This window comes from Branchiostoma belcheri, unplaced genomic scaffold, assembly GCF_001625305.1.
Source record: "Branchiostoma belcheri isolate BF01 breed outbred unplaced genomic scaffold, Haploidv18h27 scaffold13, whole genome shotgun sequence".
NCBI classification, from domain to species: domain Eukaryota; kingdom Metazoa; phylum Chordata; class Leptocardii; order Amphioxiformes; family Branchiostomatidae; genus Branchiostoma; species Branchiostoma belcheri.
The window spans coordinates 1,491,725-1,515,696 of NW_017802713.1; the positions used below are offsets into that span (position 1 = coordinate 1,491,725).

The 23,972-nt window shown below is 41.5% G+C and overlaps 1 protein-coding gene across 1 annotated transcript in view; it reads right to left on the minus strand.

The window, feature by feature from the left end:
• Positions 1-246: 246 nt before the first annotated feature.
• LOC109463905 (glypican-6-like) overlaps positions 247-23,972 on the minus strand; it is a 43,805-nt gene continuing 20,079 nt past the window's right edge. The window contains exons 5-8 of the mRNA XM_019760789.1: positions 18,592-18,722; positions 8,056-8,369; positions 5,570-5,745; positions 247-3,248 (exon numbers count right to left, since the gene is read on the minus strand). Of these exons, the coding sequence (XP_019616348.1) occupies positions 3,055-3,248; positions 5,570-5,745; positions 8,056-8,369; positions 18,592-18,722 (815 nt within the window). The 3' untranslated portion in view covers positions 247-3,054. The remainder of the gene's footprint in view (positions 3,249-5,569; positions 5,746-8,055; positions 8,370-18,591; positions 18,723-23,972) is intronic.

Sequence of the window (23,972 nt, forward strand, 5' to 3'; positions counted from 1 at the left end):
AGGGGGATTAATGTATACTTTCTAAGTCATAAGAGTCTTTTGGCGATCGTGGAACTCTAATTTTTTTTTTCGCCTGTCCATTCTTTTTCTAGAAAAATCCGTTAACCAAGAAATTAAATTGGTGTGGCCTTAGATGTTAACTGCAATGTTTGCCATATCAGCCATGTACGTTTCTGACGATGCACACTAGCAACTTATGCTGACTATAAATAAAACACAGCAAAGACACAACACACATTTTTTTTCAGTACCATGTGGATACAAAGGTTTTATTTTTCTTCTTATAGTATGGTAGAATGACATTATCATACACATCTTGCTAGACGAACTAAAACTGAGCTGCAAAATATATGTAGAAAAAATGTAACATGAAAAATACACTGGGCTAGATGTTGTGTTGTTATTTAATAATAAACAAGAAGAGTCAAAAAACGAATCTTGCACTGAGTATATTGATGAGATGAATTCACAACTTCGGTACATGGTGCCTACGTACATACAAACTCGGAAATATTTACAAAAGTCGGAGGGATAGAGACTTAGGACACATCAAATACAGGGGTATAATAAAGCCCTTGAGTCTGACTTTTTAACAACATTATGCAGTGTTGTGGTCCAAACACGACAGATACAAGCCAGAAGATCGCTACATGCAATCTTCCCAACCTAGGAAAATGTCACCAGTGCAAAAGTCAACTCAACTGCAGCACAATATGGGTAAACATCACATATTGTACAAAACAATATTAGGGCCATGTGAATTCTGTTCGTACTACCATTCAAACAGTAGCGCTAACAGAAGTGGGAATTAACTGTTTGTAGACTTGCTCGCTTCTTTTTTTATTTACAATCCTTGTTTTCACACATTGCTAGGACACGTCTCTATTCTACACTAATCACAATCATACATACAGGACAAAGGGACAGTTTCCTTCCAGTTTCTTAAAAAAAAGATTTCTGTTTCCATCCCATAATACCTTCTTTGTACTTCACTGAGTCAAAACTATTGCGAACATTTCACCGATTATCTACTTGAACCAGAATCAAAATTTGTAAGGAAACATGATCTTATACTTCTTCTAGCATCAAGATGTTCTAAGAAATTTTCTTTTCATTTTTCAGAACTCCTGAAACAGATCCATATTGTATCAGTTTAAAATGCGCATTGATACCTTTTTCTTTTAATTAAAACTTCTGAATAAATTACTGCTTCAAGAAGTAGATAAAATCAGCTTTAGTAAAATGTTACGCAACCTGCAACTGGACCAGCCAATCACTCCTTTTCCCAAATTCTCTTTTAAAAAAATCTCTTTGCAATCTTATCTTTCCTTGAACCTTTCTTCTTATAACTGTGTTCACCTGGATAAATTGTTGAATTTGTTCAAATTCATTCAGGTGACCACAGGTATAAGCTATGAAAAACAGTCACACCAAAAGATATGCATACATTTGAATGTATGAAACATAACATTGCAAAGGATTTATCATAATTTCTCTGTACTTTGGGTGGGGATAAAAACGGAAAGCTTTGGGGGTAAAAATTGTCCCTCTGGCCGGCATGTCCGCTAGAATAATTAAGTCATTATCCATCATCTTCACCTGTCTGTTTTCCATTGCAGGATTTTCATTTCCAAAGTCTACACATCTTACAGCTTTTCTCCTTATGGTATTGGTGACTCTGAATAATAATAATAATAATATTTAGACTGAAATTAAAGTTACTATAGCCTCCAAAACTATACAATACTGGCTGCCTGCTGGTATATGAGGTGTTTACATTGTACAACTTATGTGAAGATATGTTAACAGATATGCTCGACTCTTTTGAAAATCCTCTAAAGTTGTCTAAGTATCAAGATAACTTATTGGTGCCACATGATAGTTGACAACTAAATATATTTACATGTTTATTTCTATAGACAAGATATGGGTGGCTGGGGTGGCCACAGAGTTGGATAGGGACATGCTTCCCTTGGTTTTGATGCCAAATTTGACTGGTTTTCTGTGTAGCAAGCACAGAATTATATTTACGCCACTCTCACAAAAACATGGTACTAGTATTCAAACCACCCTGAGCTAATTTACAGTGTTCCCAAACAAAAATAAAAACAACATAAGCCAGAGCACAAAATAGGACAACCCTCTTTTCCAACTGCCAGGATGACAATTGTCAAATAGGATCACTACTTTACACATAGGATTGGTCCGTATGTCGACAACTTGTTTTGCATGAGTTCACTGTACAAAATTGCAGGGCACACGTTACGGATACTTTTCGTTTTTCTTTTTTTACAGCAGTGGCATGAAGGTAGGTCGTGATGACCAAATGTGACATGATCAGCGCATGCACCTTATTGGTCCATTGTGATTACTAATTAACACCCTTGCCACGTCAAAGCTGCGCGAGCGAATTCACAGCGTATCAGGCCGTTCTCGCAGTGTAATTACGTCTTCACCATTGCAGTTGGCATGGCAGTGCATATTCTACAGTGAAGGCATAGTGTTGAGGTATCGTACATGGAGAAAGGAGGTCCCTTATACACTAATCACGGATGACAAGAAGGCAGGATACGGAGAAGTGTACAACGTACGTGCACAAAGCAAGGGACACAGATATACACCAGCAACAGTACACTGAGACACATGTGGACACTTCTGCAGGACTTCTGAACACATTCAGGACTCCAACATACAAGATCATTCCTGACCTAGCTGCAGTTTTTAAATCTTTATCTCCTGCATGTGTAAATTGTGAAGGAAGTGTGTACTGAGAAGGATAACAATGGTGAGGGGATCCATTTGAACATTCGTATTCTGTCCTAAATTTGTCATCTTGAAAGAGTCACACTTTTTTTTCAAGTGGAACCTCTCACCATTGCTTTGTATACAATCCTATGGACTCTTTTTAATCATCATATCTTGTCTCATTCTTCTAGGCTTAATTATTCTTATATATATCACATCAGGGTCACTTCTAGTACATCCTTCTGTAGACGACGGTCTGCCAGTTGCATCTCTTCATTATTATTCAGTCTGTACAGTTGGGGAGGACGATCATAAGGACCGCAGACACAACAGCAAGGCCGCCAGGGGGAGGAGAAGGAGGCCGACGACGGGCCGTACCGCCGCGGCGTGGGACTGCGACGCTCTGCTGTTGATCGTGTCCGTGCTCGGCGGTGTCGTGCTGAACCAGATGTCTGTGTCGCCGTCTCCGCTGCCGCTACCAGATCCGCTGCTCGTCCAATCAGCTGCGGGGAGAAGAGAACATAATTTAAAATGGGAAAATCTGCCAACTCCATACCTTGTCAAACTGTTGTATACTAATTATCATATAACAGGAAGACATCAACCAATCAGAATGCTCCATTTCCCATTGGTTATCAGGCCGTAACCTTAAAAGTGGTCAGTTATTAGAATAACCAACCACTTTTTGGACCATACTATTACCGGTACAGATGCGTACAGATGCCTCTTCTTCATGTTCCACATTGCCCGTTATAGATCATTTAGATTTTGTAATTTTAAGTGTACAATGGGTCTACAGACCATTGAATTGTCAGAATGACATAATTCAGACTGAGAATATTAATATTGTCTGCGAGTTGTTTGAATAAAGATTGAGTTAACCAACTACAGTCTTCAGATTGCACGAACCAACATGTAAACATGTGGCTTTGGTGAGGCACCTGGAAATCTGTTTCCCCCCTCCACACCCACAAATAGCTGTACTTTAAGTCCAAAGCTCAGGATTATAGAATGTGGGTAGACTGCAAGGATCAAATGTTTGTTGATGAACGAGTGAGATGTGGGTCACTGTCAGACTAACTGGCATATCTGTCTGAAAGATAACAACTGGTGCTCTAAAACTGTAGTACCTAAGGCCACAGCAAGTACATTTTATGGATGACATCCTCCGCAGATTCAAAATGTAATGCGAGCCGGCGAAAAAAAAAACCAAGGTGGGTCGAAACAAGGTTCCTGCAATCTAAAATTTTGACTCAATCATTGTACAAATGGTTTTGATTCAGTAGGAACATCACATATACACTGCCAGCATCACACATCACTGCATCAAAGTAAGAAACAAAACATTAAATCAGAGCCTTTTCTTGTCTCCTCTCTTCATAGTTATCTTTCATCCACCTTCCGACATGGCAACAGACATCTTTGCCCATTTTCGGCATGTTGACCACTGTCAGAAGGCAACAAAATTTCTTGTTTTTTTTCTTCCAAAATCAGGCGAAAGTTAATGTGCGCCCTGATGTCATCCATAAAAATTACTTGCTGTGGCCTAACATACGCTCAGCATTCAGATCAGTCCCAAGATGACTGTCTTAAGCACTGTACAAAGACAGACATATTCCCAGTTGTTACACACCAAGTTGACTTTAATTCTGATCGGTTTCTTTGTGTTTATCCATAAGATCCTTTTCCTGTTTATTCTGCAACAACTGTTTATGTTCTGCAGCTTGCAATTGGCCTTGACTACTGTGGATTCAACACTAAAATGTTATGATAGCTTATAAGTATGCATTCCTGTAATTATCTATAAAAACAACCAGTGCTTATTGTGTAAATGTTCAGTTCCTTCTGCTGTTTATAAGTGGGGTTTAATTACTTGCCTATCCTTGACACTTTTATCAACTCAACTTTAATTGTAGTAACAAGTTAGCAACCCAATACGGTATCAGGAATATTAAATTTTGCGGAGGCACTATGAAGACATAATCATTTTTGAAAGCCCCCGTCTGTTTCTGAATTTTTTTCCTCCAGAACCCACCTTTTTTCCATCATATTCTGCCCTAAGAACTTCTTTTAAAAAAAGAAACAACAGACTGAAGTCACAATCCCTTGGATTGGCAGGATTTTTTGTGTGCATCACCAATGAGTGAAAACTCACAGCTGTAGTCTACTGTTTCTGGACCAAATGGTCGGGGGTTCAAATCTCAGCCTAGCCATCAGTGTCTTTTGATACGTTAAATGAGACATTCAGGCCTCTGCTCTTTGTTTAAACACTTTCACATTTTCAGCCAACTTGGCAATAAAAGTTGGCCTTTGCTACATCATCATCAACACCCATTAGAGTGGGTGTGAGCATTTGTACGGCCGGTACATGTATAACCCGCCCTTCGGTTTAGTATAACCAGCTTTGCAGGCACGCGGCACGGCGGCAGCTGGCTACATTACACCGAACGACTTGTTACACCTAACTCTTTTGAACCTCTTGACTCTAAACATTGTTAACAGCTATCCAATGATAGCTGTACTTGGTGACAGTGAGTTCCACTCTGCGATAGTTCTAGGTAAGAATGAATTCTTGAACACCTCAATCCTTGGTTGATAACTCTGGTACTTGAAGGCATGGCTATTTCTTATTCTTTTCTGGGCTAGCTGGTATTAGGTACTTAGTAGTTGGTACGGCCACCGCTATAATCATTTTGTGCATCACGCATAGGCTCTGCAATACTTTTTCCTACATCATCATCACCCATCAGCCCATAAGGTGAAAGTAAGCCCTTGCACTACTTGTGCTCCCCTACATGTCAGCCTCTAGTATAGGAGTACTCACAGCTGTCTATCCAGTCCACGTCCAGCCCGTTGTAGGCGTTCTTGAGTTTACTGGTGATGAGTTTGAGCTGCGTGACCTGCTGGCGGACCAGCGCATCCGGCCGGCTCACGTCCACCTCCACGTCCGGGTTGTTGATCTGGTTGGCCAGACCGTCGCCCATCACTTCCGGCAGGTATCTGCGAAACACGACAAATTCCTGGTTAGTAATGTGTAACATCTTGTGGCAGTTTCGTGTGGCCAGTACTTTAAAGAGTGGAGGGCCTTTTGCAAGGCGTAATCAGGTCTTTTTATGTTTACCTTCGCAGGAGGAAAAACATCATTTTGGCTCAGTTTCTTCTTCTTCTCCAAACACATAAGGTCAATGACCTGGACCAAACGGCTGTCACCATGGTAACTGTGCTGTAGCAGACACCCTGTGGTGTTGGGTTACATAATGTTGCAAGTTGCAGTTGGAGGGGCTACTATATAACTAACTGAATGTATTTGAGTAGTAAATAGAGCAGTCCAAAAATTGTTAGGGGGAGACCATGTGAAGGTCAACTTTCTGCATTTACTTTGCAAATGTTAATTTCTAGTTAGTCTTCTTAATCCGTAGGCAGCTGCCCAAAATCATAGTAATTCATAGTCAATACATTAGCCATAACATGTAAATGTTTGTAATCAGCTCTGAGAAATTAACGTAATCTGTAATCAGCTGCAAAAATGTTGTTAATTCATAATCACCACAAAATTTAAAACCCAAAAGTCTTCCTTTTGAAAACATTAAAATGCAATGCCATAGACTAAGCTCTCTCCTCTTCGCGGCAATGGAATATCCCAACTTTACTAAAGAAATAAACATGCCATAGTGAACAACTGAAATCCTGTGTTATAGTGTTATAGTACAAAGGTATAGATTTTAATCCCCAAAGTGAACCTTTTTATAAGAGTGCTTTCCACGATTACAAAACTCAAAGGCTTTTGTGAAAACTTTGGCCACCAGTGGGAAGACTACTAACATCTTTCTTGCATGTTGTCTCAGGTAGTTTGTCAGTGTGTTCCCTTCTGAATCATGAGGGCCCTCCAGTGTAACAGTAACTCAAGTATGCCGGCTCAACCATTCATCAGTTTCTCTAGTAGTTACTCCCCACTGCACCAACAAGTTTACAATCCATCATGTATACCTTACCTGACAGGGCATGGTTCTAATATATTACCTCAATATTCTGTCCCTTCTTATGAATTATAGCTGTTTCCTGATGCAGAGTTTCAGTACATTGATCAGTTGGAAAACAAGAATTTTTTTGTGGACAGAAGTTTGTTGTGTAGGGGGCAGACAGAGAAAGCATGTTCTTAAATTACCTTAGCGGTAATGCCCCTGAACAACCTTTCATGTGCACCGTGTGACAAATTAGCAGGTCTAACCTTAACAATAGCTTTCTATGTAGCACCACTTGACTGTGAAAGATGGTGCTCTGAAGTGACGGCTGATTCAATAGAGGGCAGAGGCTGAAATCCAGGGGACTTTACCGGGGCCTTCGGGCACAATCTGGACAGGTTTACCTACCGGCATTCTGTTACCGTAATGGGGTGAACCGGGAGTCAAAGGGAACTGCGAAAAGTGCTCGCCGGAAAGTGGTAAACAAAGGAACCACACAGCAGACAGGGTAACAACACACTGTCAACGTCGTAACTTTTGAGAAAAAAAGGGGACCCAAGGACATATCCCTCCAAAGCACCCACATTGCTTAGAGGCTCATCCTGACTTTTCCTTCCCTAAATTCACTCATAAAAACATGATTTTCACCTGTAATCACAAACTCATCTACGTTCAACGCATCATTGTCATTTTACTTGCCCAGAGGTCGAGTTGCAGAAAAGCTTTACTGCCTTGTTGGCCAACTAATGAGGTACAAGTTAATCTCCCCTCAATCTATAGACTTATCGACCGAGATTAGACGCCCCAACTTCAAAGCTAACTCGGGCAGCCCAAGGCCTCGTCCCCTTCAGAGGAGCAGCTATGGCGGGTAATTACCTCGTGATCACGTTCTGAGAGTTAATCTGTGGACAGGGTGCTGCAGACTGCCTTTGAGGGACGGCATATCACAGATATCTCATTACTGAACGGGGGGGGGGTCCTCAGGTTGTCTCACAAACTGGCTAACGACTCTTCTTATCAACACCAACATCGCTGAAGCTTACTGAAGTGTCTGGGACACTGTATAGCTCGAGGGTTCGCAAAAAGTAGAGCCAAATAGTTTTTGGTTCGGGGCCAAAACTGACTGTCACAAATATCACAAACTATAAAATTTAGAGAAGTATAACCTTTACCTGGACAACATTGCGTATCGTCTGTACAGGAGTCACATACTTGTAATGTGTAGTTTAAAAGGAAGCTGCTAGGGGCCTAAACCTTGAAAGATTCTTCCTTAGACCAAGGTCTAAAAGTTTAAAAAATCTCTTTAATATGGCAAAATAGTAACTTTAAAAAATGCGTGTTGTCTGACCTTCCTTTGAACTGTCCGTTCCAGCAGTTCTTGTCATTTCCCGCGGGCGCCGCGATCTTCTCGTCGTTACAGATGGAGTACGGCAGCTGCGACCAGATCTCCCGGAACAGCTCGATCTTGTCCCTGATGTCGCGGACAAGTCGGTCCAGGCTGGTGCCGGCCGCGGTTGTCGGCCTCTCATCATCCGAGTTGGGCGCCCGGAAGCGGCTGCTGAGCTGGGTGAAGGAGGACCCACCTCGGAGGCCGTCTCGTACGGGCTGGCCCGCTTCTCGCTTCATCTTCCCGTATTTGGGCTCGCCACAGCCACTGAACACCTGGAATGACAACAACAACAACAATCAGCATTCAATCATGTTCCAATAAAGGGCTAATGCCCTGCCCCAAGGTGTATATGGTGAGAAAATCCCTGGTCAGGTGCAATAACCACACAATAAACCACCAAGTGAGCGTAGCGAACAAGGTGGGTTATTCTAATAACCGACCACTTTTGAGGTTACGGCCTGATAACTTATTAGCCTTCTGATCGGTTGACATCTTCTGGCTATATGATAATTGGCAATAATTGATATTTATCTTATCAGTACTTGTCTTGGCTAGACCACACTATCTTCATTTTCTGGATGACATCACCTGAAGACCTGTGGAAACAATGGGGAGGGGGACAGCTTACAACAACAGTGTATACTGGGGTGTCACCATTGTGTGGCCTTGGATGGAAATCTGGGTTTCATCTTCTACATGCAAGAGAGAGGATAACGGACAGCAACAGGAAGTCTAACCATTAATTACATCACTGAAGGGTATCATTAACAGATAGTGCTTTTAAAATATTTGGTCTACGAAGATGTTAGGCTTAGAGGACAGCTAACACTAGCTGTATCTGTGTCACATAACAGTTTCTGTTCTTGTTCTTGGAGTCAAATGTGTATGTGACTGACACAAGCCACGTAAGACACTGGCTGGTTGAGTGAACAGCAACATGAAGGTATACCTACTACTACTTTCTAAAGGAAGTACAATTGTATGCCTCTAATTGTTAAGAAATGGGAATTGTTCCAAAGCTTTAATGTTTGTCCCTTGACAAAATAGGGTTGAAAACACTGCCTGAGACCCTGAGCAGCTGAAATCACAGCCCCATCTCCACCAGAGCTCTGTGGATACTGTTCCACATCATTTGACCAGCCAGGCAGAGTGGCCTGAGGCCTTCTGGTCCTAAGCCTAGATGACAGACGTGGGGTGTGATAAAACTAGATCCACGGGCTACAACATGTGTCCGATTCCTGGATCTGTAGTGTAAAGCACATGGCAGCTATACAGGGCTATGTAGACTTGTCTCACCAACTGGTTTGTACTGCGTAAAACCAGGCCCAAACCGGGCCTGACTTCCAGATGCTTGTAAGGATGTGGGTGAGGTTATCATGGGTAGGCTCTGTGGTCGCTTTGATCTCACCACTTCTTTACAGTCTGCACTTTATGTCAATTATCCGCCAATCCGGGATGGCGGTCTTCCAAACAATTCAAACAGCATGTCGGTTGACCAGTAAAAACGGTTGGTTCTAGAAACAGAGGTTGTAGGGTGCGGGACTCCATAGCCACATGTACGTAATCAAGCCAAGGATAATCCTTATCATCAGGCATTTCCTGGCATTCCGCACAGTTATTAAGACAAACAGTTATGCTGGGTACTGAGAGGGCAGCCAGAGATGATTTAAGGTAAACTGGTTCTAATCAAAGCGCTGAGAAACACCAGTCTAGTCAAATCAAGTCGGGTGGTTGAGCACAAAAATACAGGGTCTGGGATATGTGTAGGTTGTCTGGCAGGGGATAGCACTTACTGAATCCATTTACATGGCAGTGGGAGTGCTACCATACCGCCCGCTTGTGGAAATACACCACTCCTAAAGATACACAAACCTCTACTTCTGTGCTGTCTCATCACTTATGTAGCATCAACATTCAATAAACAGGAATTGGCTGTAACCTTCCACACACACTATGCTTACACTAAGCATGTAAGCTTTTACTGGTTACCTCAAATGTTAACGCAGTGTGATATTCTCTCTGAGATTCAAAATGGCTTCTCTTTTATCCTTCTATGACGTGGTTCTTGTGTGTTATGGAAATGTCAATTGCCTGACAGCAACGCTAAAAAGGAAACACCGAACCCCCCAGGTAAACCTTCTATGACTGACACGTAAAGCTCGCAACAAGAAAGGGTTCCTCCGGGCAGAAATGCAAGGAGAATCCAGGCAATCCTTCTGGTGAGATATTCCAGTAGCTATTCTAACCTCCGAGGAGCCGGCAGTCAAATGGTTGGATGGCACACAAGGCCAGACATAAACCTACCGTGCCTTGAGCCATTTTCACCTCCAAGATTATGATACCCGGCTTCGCAAAGCCGTTTCTATCAGTCACTGTCATAAAGACACCCATAAGAAGTCAACTCCCTGGAATAGACAATTATAAGGCATCTATATTTAGGGCCACAGATGTGATGCCACCAGTGCTTCAGGTGAGAGCAGTAATGAAGGTACAAAGGTGCAGCCTACGCGGGATTACTTGCAAATTAAATCTTAATTTGGGTTGGACCTGGGGGCATGGATAGGTAGATTTACACCAGGGGACTGTCCAGAAATCTTTGGGGTGGGGTGGGGCTGTATCTTGTCAAAAGCGGGCATTGTCTGACTAGGAAATGCCTGCTGTGTTGACAAAACAAGGATGTACTGCCAACAATAATGTTCCTCTGACATTAAAATGTCCTAGGGGAAAACAGAGTAACACATGCAAACTAAAACATTAAAACATATAAATTACCTTACAAATATTCCATACTGAAGAATGTTAATGCTTTGGATTTCCAAGTGTGAACTATGCGTTTTAGGGCTCACTTTTTGTTTTGGTACTAGCCACAATACAAGATATACGCGAAATGATAGCCACTACCCTATTTTAGCAACAACAATGTGCCACTGTTTCATTTTTGTCTATCTTTGCTTTTTTTGACCGTTTGGTACACCTCAGTCCTACCATAGCCCTAGCAGGTGACAGGTGTGTTTTCCAACATTGTCAGGTGGTCTTTCTGCAAACATTGTTTTCATCACATAGCCATTTGTCTTTTCAGTCAAGCCGACACTAACTCAGCGTTGAAAACCAGACTACACCGAAAAATCTCTAATGTAGATATTCTCACACCCAAAATATTTCACCGAAATACTTCTTAGATCATGATCAATGTGAGATTTTTGAAATCTCTGAAGTGAGAAAATTAGATAAAAAGAGCTGTTGTCCCCTGTGAAATAATGGTTCCTTCCAACGCCTGCTGACACTAAAAGCCTGAAATCCTACCCGCAATCTCATACCCTTCACAGGAAATTTCAAACACTGTAAATTGTATCGGAAATGCGGTATTAGCTTCCAACTGCGTAGACGGCTGTAAATTATCGCCCTGTTATGTGTTGTGGAATAAACAGCATGACCTAGATAATAACCGATAAGTATCATTTTTAGCCGTATTCTCGCAGCGATTTGTAAAATCCACCATGCATAATCAGGATGAAATCTGTGTTACTGTTAGTAAGGTCCAACCTTCAAGCTTTGCCGAGAGGAATTTTGTAAATAAATAATGATAAGTGATAAATATTAGGGCGTAACAAGCTTTTAGGACACGCAACATTATTAGGGGGATGTTGAGAGATTATTGCGTTACAAATGAAAATTTGTCGGGACTGATCGAATCACGGGGCTATCACACGGGACGGTAATCTCGTTTGTATCAGCAGAGTCTGTTAACAAGGAAAACTATCTGCTATGTCGTTGTGCTACAATTGTTAATTCCACTATCAGAACTGACTTTATGTAACTTGATTATCACTATTTTTCAACAAACTGAAGCTGACAATCTGAGACAAATTGGTGCAGATCAAATGAAATAATATTGTTAAAAATCAAAATATAATCCCTCTGAAGATTTCCACACCTTATTATATCTTTTATTCAACATTCGTAGACAAATTTTGTTGAACCTTGCTCTTTTGAATTGTTTAATCATATCAATACCTTTCAAAGATTTACAGTCTGAGACAATTTGGTGCAGAAAAAATGAAATAATTTTGTTAAAATCAAAATATAATCCCTCTGAAGCTTTTCCACCCCTTATTATATCTTTTTATTCAACATTGGTAGACAAATTTTGGTGAACCTTGCTCTTTTGAACTGTTTAATCATATCAATGCCTTTCAAAGATAAACAGTCTGAGACAATTTGGTACAAAAAAAAATGAAATAAAATATCTATAATCCCTCTAACATTTTTTCACCCCTTTTACTATTACCTCTTTTTATTCAACATTGGTAGACAATATTTTGGTGAACCTTGCTCTTTTGAATTATTTAATCATATCAATACCTTTCAAAGATTGACAGTCTGAGACAATTTGCTGTAATCGCTATGAAAAAAATAATCGCTCTGAAGTTTTTCACCCCTTATTACATGTTTTTATTAACATTGGTAGACAATATTTGGTGAACCTTGCTCTTTTGAACTGTTTAATCATATCAATACCTAAAGTATAGGATACAGAGCTTTTGAATCGAGCTCTGCTTCTCGACGTTATATCTAGCCAATGTCGGTGGCGCTTTTGCGACGAAAAAGACAATTTTGGTTGTGTAAAAGAAAACTCCTGTATCCTACACTTTATCAACATGATGGAAACTATTTTCAGAAGGAGAAATAATAAGTGCCAGTGGCAGGGTTACGTTCCCATCTCATTTCTCTCTCCTCTCACGTCAAGTCACCCCATCAATTTCGAAGCTCATGAAATTTTGAGCAGACAAGTGGGTCTGCCGGCGCGAAGGTGAAAAGTGCTGATTCTCTAATCTGTTTTGTAGAGGCAGAGAGCCCCGTTGCCCCCTGGGTAATAAAGTCATCGGCTTGTCAGTTGTTGTGGGAGGGTATTGGACAGTTCCTTTCTTTCCTGTATGTTGTTACTGCCGTCATTATTGGACGAGGCAGCTGAATTTGGAGCAAGGGAAGACTAGAGGTGTATCCTGTAAGAATATTCCGGAATAATTACAAAGGACCATTCAATATGAAAAATGACCTGAGCAAAGGACCTCCCTCCCGTATATGAAAAATAACCTTGAATGTAAAATTGATACATAAAATCATACCTAATATTTCTAAAGAAGCTTCGTAGAACATTTTAAAACCAACAAAAAACACAAATTTTTCGAGGCCCTTTTTGTAGATTTCTCGGTGGCATTTCAATACATGCACTTCCCCAGACCAGGAGACAGTCTGAATTATGCGGCCTGTTATAATGAGATCAAGTTGTAATGGTTGCCTGGCTGTCAGTCATCCATACATCCAGTAATCCACTTGTTACAACGGGTCCATGACCTTTCAAACTGTGTCATATACTGGAGTCAGGGTAATGAAATGTTTGACTGTACTACCAGATCCTATCATGTCAAAAGCTTTGGCATAATTTGGAATCATGCAATAAAGAATAAAAAGCTACCTGTTCCCCATTTGTGTAATGACAGAGATCGAAATACTTTTTTTCTGGTTGGACTGATGAAATTTGTGAACTGTACGCCTTTACAAAATACTACAAGCATTCTAGGCTTTGGTAGGTTGCTACTAGGCTAAAATGTGATTTTGTTTGTCCTACGAAATGGCAGGTTGGTATTTGGAACCCAGAATGGCAAGAATGTAATTACAAGCAGGAGCAAATTCACTTTGCAACTTTTCCATCAACGTTTCTGATTGCTGTAAATGGTTCTGTGAGGAAACATTAGCAGTTGACTTTAATAGGTTTGAATTGGAACGGCAAGAATCATTGCCAGTACCTAGCTCTGATGTTAGTACAGTAGTGCCAAGTCATCAAGCTTGATGTAGTCGGACAGGGATGCAATACGACCAGAATTCAAAGAGCATCTACAATAACGCCTTAGGCAATATTGCAAGAGGAAAAAATAATGAAAGGCATACCATGAATTAAAAATTCCGTGCTGGCCTCCTAACTACCATTCCTGAATCCGTAACTCGCTTACTAATGGATTTCCATCAGACCTCGCTGCCAAAAGTGCTATTACAGCGTTCCCCTGCTACCTTCCATTTCACCACTCCCAAATCAGCAATCTCTCCATTCAGCTAGCTGCAACTGTAAGCACTTCTGCGCCAACAACTTGTGCAAATCAATACCCGGAGAGGCGCGGGACGGGAGAATTGGAAAGGCAGCGGCGTTTTCCGGGTGCCGGTTACGATACGGCGCGGCGCGGGGAAGTTATCGCTCACCCCGGGAACCCTGTAACCATTGGTTACACTTGTTCCCGGGTAGTAACATAACTTTTAACTCGTTCATCCGTCATGATCCGCTCGCTATTCTTACACCCGTGACAGGGGGTCTTGTCCGCGGCGATCAATACTTCCATTCCGCCGCGGCCCGGACCGCACATTATAGCGAGCATCGCCATTAATAGTACACACGCCTCTGACTTATGATCCGGTGATCATCCCTCCGTGTAAGACGACGGCGTGCCGCGACCTAATTTGGTTTTCTTCCCGCGCCCTCCAGTAATGGAAGACAGTGTCCTGGGCCCTACTTACCTGGGACACATATTGCAGGTATTGATTGAGGCCACTTTAATAGCAAGGCCGGCCACTGCTAATGTCGTTTCATTTCCAAGTGATTTCTATTATACCAGAGATGATGCTGCCACGCAAATTTGCCATAGTCGTAGGGTAATGGCGGCGTTCAGGCAATCTTGAGCAGATTAGTTCAAACGCCAACAAGTTGTTGTGAAGGATGGGTTTCTGCTGGTGGGGACGTTATTATGCCAGAGGGTAACACATGACGAATGGGGAACCAGGGATGAATCCATACCTGTCATCTTCATCATCAATCCACAGAGGCCCGGAGAAATGAACCTGGCACTTGAGGCTCCGGCAAGGAAATTTTTTTCTTCCATTTTTCTTTTACCTCATCACAATCTGAAGTCATCTAAATCATCTACCATGCAATTATGTTGTTTCCTACTTAACCATGAGATCAGAAAATCCCAAATTCCTACCACAAGGAAATTTTCTTCCATTTTTCTTTTACCTCATCACAATCTGAAATCATCTAAATCATCTGCCATGCAATCATGTTGTTTTCTACTTAACCATGAGATCAGAAAATCCAAACAGACAAAAGAACAGTAGAACAAAGGCCAGGGGGCATATGTATGATAAGATCTCATATTAGACACATCCCAGCTGCCGTTTAATCTATTTTTCATTACCATCAAACACCTGGAACCGGCCCTCGCTTTGTTTTCCTGACAAAACTCCCGCTCTGACCTCGCCCAAATTCTCCGGTATCCCATATAATCGCTATGGAAACAGCAAGCGGGTCTTTTTTCTTCCCGCCATGTTGTTGCATGAGGGTCAAACAGGACTAAGTGTACAAACATTCCGATGTCCTGACAAGTTAGACAGTGACTACGAAGGTCAGCCAAATTGTGCTTAAATGATACAGCTGCTGTAGCCAAGTGGAAGACATGAACATGTATAGAGGACATTCATTCACATCCTACAAGAATTAGCAGGGATTCGAAGGCTTAAAGCCTATGATTTTACAAGGGTTTATTAGAATATCATAAATTCTATTAAAGAGTTTCTATAGTTCTGGCCACTGTTCTAAGCAAGAAGTGAAATAAAAGAGAAAATATCTGCTATCAGACTCATGAATTTCAAAATGATTCTTTTTCAGTATCACCGCCAAAGAGTCAAAGAGTATAATCCTCCAAAATTTCAAGCAGTCTCTTTTTAAATTTTACATTGTAAAATACAAGCATGTAGATCATTTTATCTAGAAGCATGTACAAGCATGTAGATCATTTTTTTTGTAGATCATTTTATCTACAAGCATGTAGATCATTTTTTTTAGGGATAGCAAGTAAGGGAAAAGAAATAGCGAAAAACTCTGCTGCCTTCAACATGGTATGTTCTTGGAGCACTCTCAAGTTTGGGGTCATTTCCAAGAACCAGTGATTTACCCTTACCTAATCTTCCATGAAAGAGTTTTTATTTATACATCAATGGCCCCACATTCCCTCCGACCACATTGATTCCCTCTCCATGTTTGTGTTGGCTATCTCTGGTCCCCCATATTTTTATCGACCATTGTTGACATCACAAAGAGCTTCCGCTCCGAGTGACGACATGATTTGTCTGTTCCTTCTTCACAGGGCTCGAAACTAAAGGTGGTCCAGTGGCCACTGACCACTAAAATTTAGGCTGGGACAACTAAAAAGAGACTTTGGGACATTTTTGGACAACAGAACAATAATCAACATCAGAATGTCAGCCCTTCTTTTGTTTATCAGGCACGCGTCCCGGCTTTGGATCCGGAAATATCCCCCCGAATTTCCGATCTACTCTGCAATTGGTGTGCCTGGGAGTGAACATAAGCAAAATAAAGTTGACTTCAAGTTGAAGTCATACAATACTTCCCCAAAAAATAGGCTGGGACAGTTCATCCTTACTTTGGGACAATTGGAATTTATTTTTGGGAAGTGCTGGAGCAAAAGGAAGAAAAGTTCATTTCCAGGCCTGCTTCAGTGCGAAGTGTTTGAAAGAACCGTCCGAATCCCCAACAACAGGAATCTATCACTTTCCGCCTCCCATATAGAAACAATCAACAGTGCCACTTCAAAGGAAGGAATGAAGCTTTTAGCCTTGAAGAACAACATTATGTGAAGGGGACTCATTTTCGCCCCTTTTTAAACGTTTGAAAGCCTGTCGAGATGTGTCAGTTAGCGTGGATTCATGGGTGACCAACATACCATCGCCGGCGACAATTACCCATAATCCAATTGGGAGATGGCCCTATCGCTACCAAGCCAATGTCGTTAGAACCGCATCAGTATGAAGTCTTGTTACCTTAATTTCTGTCTAGGGCTCTTTGGACCGAACGAGCCCCTTGTCTTGTTTAACGTTAACAGTTTTAAAGGGAGAATGGCTTCCATACTTCATGAATGGCCACATAGCCATTCCCTAGAAGTACTTAGCATGTAACCCAAAGTTACTTCCTAACTTCATAATTTAAAAGTTGCCATGTAGGAAACTCCTAACACTGCTAGCATGCTGCATAGGTATTGTGCAGATTATTTTTCCTATAACCTGCACTAGTACAGGAATAAAAATTCTGCCCTGCTTCCACTAAACTAGGGTCAAGTCCAGAAAACGATTTACAGAGAATCAGTCCAAACAGGGAAACAAAAGAATCTCTTGTGGCATCAAAACTGGCCGCTTAGCACAAAGCACTGACCGACAAGCATGTTAAAATGCACCTTTCTCTTATCACTTTAACCAGCCTACATCCAACACACTTTGAAGTAACCCTCTGAAGAACCACCGGAGATCCCCAACCACTTGAGTCGCCGCTACTTAATTAGCGGGCAGCTCCTGTTTGTGAAATTTTTGCCTCGTTACCCTTTGCCATGGAATCTCGAGCGGGCGGCTAAACCCTCCGGTCAAGCTTTACCCCGTCTGCCATCCACTTGACCCTCCCTTATAAATCACCACTCTGGACACTGAAACTTTTTTTATGATGAAAGTCAACACGGCACTTGAGCGCAATCCGCTTGGTATACCCGGAACAGCTTTGAGTTACGTTCCCTCTTTAGAAGATTGCAGCCCTCAGCAGTCTAGCACAGGATTCAAGCAGTGTTAAAACCTCTTCAGGGACTTGAAGTGATGCGCAAACAAATGTGGAACTGTAGCCATCAGGAGGAGAGTCCACCCACTCGGCATTCCTGGGTTATTTAGTGGTTGACTTGAAATATTTGGGATTGTTTAGCGAAGGGATTGGCGGAAGACAAGTGGTTTTGAAGAGCGCCACATGGTGGGAACTTCCCTCTGGTTCCCAGGGCCAACAGTCAATACTATCGATAACACTCAGCTATTCTGTATTTCACAAAAAGGGGCCCCAAATACACAGAATGTCAGTCACTTACAGCAACTAAAAAGTAGGATTTGATAGTCAAATATCTTGATGACTGTATCTGTTATGACATAAACAAAGGTATCATAAAATACTCTTTTTACCATACATGTGGCACCGACTTTAATCTAGAGTAGGCTTCCGACGTCGGTGAGCAAAGTTCAAGTGACCAGTGATACGTGTTGAACCGCACATCCTGGATTAACCCAAAACTCAAACTTTCCGTGAACTTTCTCCGAAACAACCCTCGCCATGCTGGAACTATTTAGGGCTTTGGCCTTGTTAAATTTGGAACACGTTCCAGATAAGAAAATACAGGAGTGTCAAAATGGGTCTTTGAAATCTGACCATCCGTCCCCTACTTCAACAGTTGACACACGCACATCTCCTAGTAACCAAAACCAGAGAATATAAACAGGTTGTATACTGGAAAGCAAACATCTGCAAGCAAATGCAAAACATTTCATCCAGCCTCCCATTAGTAGTATTCAGAATGTTTCCTTTTTTTTCAAAATGGTAGGGAAATATAGTGAAAGAAAACTAACCTTGGAGGAGACAGTGATGCTGTTTTCCTGTAGGTTCATGATAGCGTCGGAGATTTTCACGTCGATGGGGTCCACAACGGACTCAATGTTGAAAGGCCCCTCTAATCTGTCAGCCACCATCAGCATAGCGTCTGTAGGAAGAGAGAATCAACTTTTAAGAACAGAATCTACCATTATTGTCAATATGTGGCATAGCTAACCAGTACATTGTACCATACAACACAAAATTTTTAAAAACATAAATTTCATACAGATGTCTTCACAAAAAAAGGAGAAATATTAACTTTGGCATAAAAACCTTAATGATCTAGGGAGAGGCGGGAAGACTCTGGCATATTTGTTTCTTTAAAATCTCTTGTTTGTTCCGCTTTTTGTTACATATTACTCTGAAAACAAATAGAAGACTCTATCTTAAGTGGGTCTGTTTGTGTTTTTCTGAAGTTTGCAGCCACCAGGCACTTAGCAAGTCATTACAACAGTCACCACGTGGTGACTGACTTCAAGACTTAATCTTTGAGTTGATCATAACTTTAGGGCACCGGGAGGGGGGTGGCAGTGTGTCGCCTCTAAAATATGAGTGGTCCGGCCAAAACTAAACTACTGCCTCGTGTTCTGAAGCAAGCCTGTGGCAAATAAAAAAGCAGCTGCACACACTTTCCCCTCGCCCTTATCCCCAGAAGCCAGTTCAGTCATAAACCTTGTTTTCTTTCAATCAGCCGAAACTCCAGTTTTACAGGTCGAGGGTAACTCTACCTTTCTGTATGTTTGGTCTTCTAGTCGTAAATCCAAGGAGTTCTCAAATACTTTTGAGCGGGGCAAAGCGATGAGTTGGCTGGATGAGTTGGCGGGCTTGCCAAGACAGACCCCACCTGATGGCAAGGTCATCTTTACAAGGGCGTTGAACCACGTTAAAATTCCAACTCATCCAAAACTTTTAGTCTTGACATTGAGCAGTGTTCAAGAGATGCGTCTTTTCCATTGTACCATTGCCGTTTGTTTCATATTTTTCTTTTAAAAAATCAATCCATAGTTCAAAGAGCGAGCAAGAGTACTAGTATCATGTGCATTACTTCTCGCAGATATTACTGTCAATTTCTCAGTCTCAAACTTCTCATTATCAAAAAGAAACAGTTAGAAATCCCTCATGTTGCCCAGGTCATGGCTTGGAGCAAGGTACTCCCTGACAATGGCTTTGACAGTGACCCGAATTCAACCCTGTATCAATATCCTTCTCTTTGTCTGGGTTCTCCCATTCTTCAGGTGATCTCGAGGTGTGACCCTCTGACACCAAACCCCCCTCAGGACTTCTTAAGATATTTCTTGGCTCAGTGGGAGCAGGATGTGGGTGGAGGAGAGGGATGGCTGACGTGGTTGGGTAGCCGAGCGAGACACCCTTGGGCCACACAAACTCTTGTTTGATGGCTGCGCTGCACCCATGAATAGTTTCATCCGAACCCAAGCTCATCCATTCCTGCAACTTTTTCCTGAATACATGTATATCTTGTTGAATGCGAAGGTTGGTGACTATAGTATATTTGTATCCAGAATACAAATCGAGTCGTTGTGAACAAGACAGAAGGATTGCAACAATTCATGTAGCCAGTGAAAATTGTTTCTTCCCAGTTGGCAAAAAGACTTTTGAAGTTTGCTTTTTCTATTCAACTTTCAACATTTGTCAATACCTTAACTTTCAAACTTGAAATCTTTGCTTTTCTACTACCCTGTCATTTGTGATTTACTTACTCTCCAAGCAGAGGTTTGGGTTTAGGGTTATTTTTAGCGTGTTTTTAGGTTTTTATATCGAGGTTTCTCTTTTGCACTGGAATTTTTGTTTCATCCAACCTTTATGTGAAAGAGGCCTGATAGAAAAGCCTAAAAACATGCTAAAAATAACCCAAACCCAAACCTCTGCTTGGAGAGTAAGATTTACTGTCTCCAGAAGACATCATCTATAAAATCCTGATTGACCATTTTTTGTGGGGGAGGTGTCCCTTACATAAGGCATGCTTTAGTGAGCACCTGATATGCCATCAAAGTTTGGTGTCTTCCCCACCACGTGAGAAATATTACTCCAGGTTTAAGGAGTCTTGAAGGCTTTGCCAAAGACATCAAACATGACTCAAGGACTTAGCCAGTGGAAAAGGTTGTTAGAGAGGGGATAGACATCTGCGAGGGGCTGTACTCCATCAAATCATGTTGCTAAGACTCAGTATGAGTCCCAACACTGCCTCAAGCTTATTTCCCAAGTTACTTCATAAAGTCGAATGTCACCTTCCACAAAACACTGGTCCATTTATATTGGGAAAGACACCAGGAATTTGGATCTTTTTCAAATCTTTCAACAAAAATATCTCTAAAACTATACACTGTGGCAGATAAAGACTCGATAGAATAGAATTTATAGAAGTAAGTCAGCCAAATTGTGCAATATCTTTTGAAATGTACAAGGTGACTTTCGAAATATAAAGTGACCAATTTTCCATATTCTATCATCAATTTCCACAAGATAAGAGATTTGGGAGCACCAATATTGAAAAATATTAATACCAGTACTGAATACAACTGAAATTTGTCTGCCTAGGAGGAAAAATAACAAGTCTCTCGAGTTCTTTCTACAATCCCTCAAATTTATCTTTCCACAAGAGATTGTCATAATATCAATAAAATTTCTAAGGGTTGCTCGATAAATGACTCCTCTCTCCCTGTCTTGTTATTGAGGACATAACAGTAAATTCTCATGTGCCATTTATATAAAATACTTTATTCCTTTCTCTGATATCTTCAAGGTGGCATGGCTTATGCTAAGTCATAGACAATTGTAACAGTTTCCAACCCATTATTGGCCTTCGAAATTTAGAGCTCCCATCTCGGTTTCTATAGCCCTTGGGTCACACAGTTGTGAAAGTGCTACAGCAGGGGACTGGTCTAGTGATAGTAGTGTGGGTTGGTTTTTTACCTGGTTGGCCAAAATCCTTTCCTGTTTGTGATACTGATAGCTTCAAAATCTTTATTTGTTAAGTGATGAGTGTACTTAAACAGACCATTTTGGTTCCTTACTGATATGGCTAGCTATTCCACTCTACATCCAAGTCCATCATGTTGGCCATGCATCCCCTCAATATTTGTGTGAGTGTCTAGATCTTTTAAGGCATCCAGTGCAGTTTTAAGGCTTGGAAACCCAATATTTCAAAGCCAATATTCTAGTCACTTATCTACATACTGAGTTGAAACCACACTATCCTAATGTATACTGACCCTCATAGAGCAAAAAATCCAAAAATTCTGACAGAAAAATGGTTACTAAAAGGACCCTGGGCTGAGTTTTAGGGTACCACCCAGAAAATAAAGGACCCAACTTGGGGCTTGTTTCTGCAGTCTTAAATGCCCAAAGTATGAAATACTGATTCAAATGTGCTGATGTGAAGCAGTACGTGTCAATATCATAAAAATTGCCTTATTCAGAATATTTCCAGTTTTGCTGCCCTGAAATCGCATTGAATACCTTCCATAAGTTGAAGTGACAAGTGTTAGAGCAGGTTGGTTCCTTATCAATGTAGTTATTCCACTCCACATCCAAGTCTGCCTGGTTGGCCAGACATCCCTTCAATATGTGTCTGAGCATCTAAACCTTTAATATCTTCTAAAAGTTGCAGTGGTGACTGTGAGTGTTAGAGTGTACTTTGACAGACTGTTTTGGTTCCTTACCAATGTAGTTATTCCACTCCACGTCCAGGTCCACCTGGTTGGCCAGACATCCCTTTATAAAGTTTTAATACTTGCAATTTATTTTGAGAGCTTCTAATTCTTTAATGTCTTCGACAAGTTGTAGTGGTGACTGTGAGTGTTAGAGTGTACTATGACAGACTGTTTTAGTTCCTTACCAATGTAGTTATTCCACTCCAGGTCCAGGTCTGCCTGGTTGGCCAGACATCCCTTCATGACGTTGAGACAGAAGTTGTTGCAGGCCATGACCTCCGGCATGTTCTGGCAGTAGGGGCAGTACATCATCTTCATCAGCGCCCGCCCGCACTCCGTCGTGGGCAGCACCTGCGCAAACAGCGCCCGCAAAAAACGTGTCAACGAAAAACTAATCAATACGCCATTCTGTATTAACTACGGGATTATGCGAGGCTAGCAACACAAATGTCTCTCAGGTATGGGTTCTTCACTCCCATCTTTACCACAGGTGTTGTACCTAATCTTCTTGTACATTTGAAGTGCTTTACAACTGCAAGAATGGTGAGAACACCTGAATATGAAGAACAATCCATTAATAATCTGAAGAAATAATATACAATTTGGTTTTATCATTAACACTGTCCTAGTTCTAGAGACAAAGAAATGGGGCAAAGGTAGCAACGCAAATGTCTCCCTGGTATGGGTAACTATAAAAATACAGTATTCTTTCCTCTCATCTTTACCACAGGTGTTGTACCTAATCTTCTATATTTGTAGTGCTTCACAACTGCAACAATGGTGAGAACACCTGAATATGAAGCACAATTAATTAGTTGTAATAAATAATCTGCAGCGATAATAGACAACATGGTTTCATCCACAATGTCCTAGTTTTCGAGACAAAGAAATGGGGCTTATTATTGTAATAGATACCACAGTGACGTCTGTGGCGTAGCTGTGGCAGGGGCTATAGCATGCCAGCGGAAAAATGCAGGGGAATAACTGACCTGCATTCCTAGTGCTGGTGACAATACAGCGCACTAATGCTGAGCAAATAAAGCTTTCCAAAGTACAGGGTTCCTATTTTCAAACATACCACCGGGAGACTGGGCTGAATGAGGAGTGGTCTTACATACATGCCATAGCTAGCATGGTCTGTGAACGGGTTTAATCTGGGTGCACTTTGTTCGGTTCCAAAGAACGAACCCTAGCACGCATTGCGTGTGGTACTTTTATTTCACCACCAGTACTTCTTAGAAATGGATGTTACTGAGGTCTTTTTGGTTAATATAAATTTGCTGCGGCCACCATATAAATGAGTGCATACAAATGCTAAACAGTCAATCTGGCAACCATGCTTTTCGTTCGCTGATGGAAAGCTTTGAGTCATCTAGTTTGTGGCCGAGGTAATTTCGTCGGTACAAGTCAGGTCTATTGACGTACATTCACCTCCTGCCATGCAAATTTCAAATCCAATCTCAACCAATCAGGCCCAAATTACCTCCCGAAATCCTTCACACATGGCTTGCCTACCCCGGAGTTTTAAAGGTCTACTCATTTTTCGGATGCCTTATTGGGTCGGGGGTTCGAAGCCCATCCCCTCGGCCACTTCATGCAAGACCTAACACTACTACTTCTATCACTAATGCATTACTTCAACCTTTCGCCTAAGGGGTCATTGCAATCGCCATCACGGAAAATTT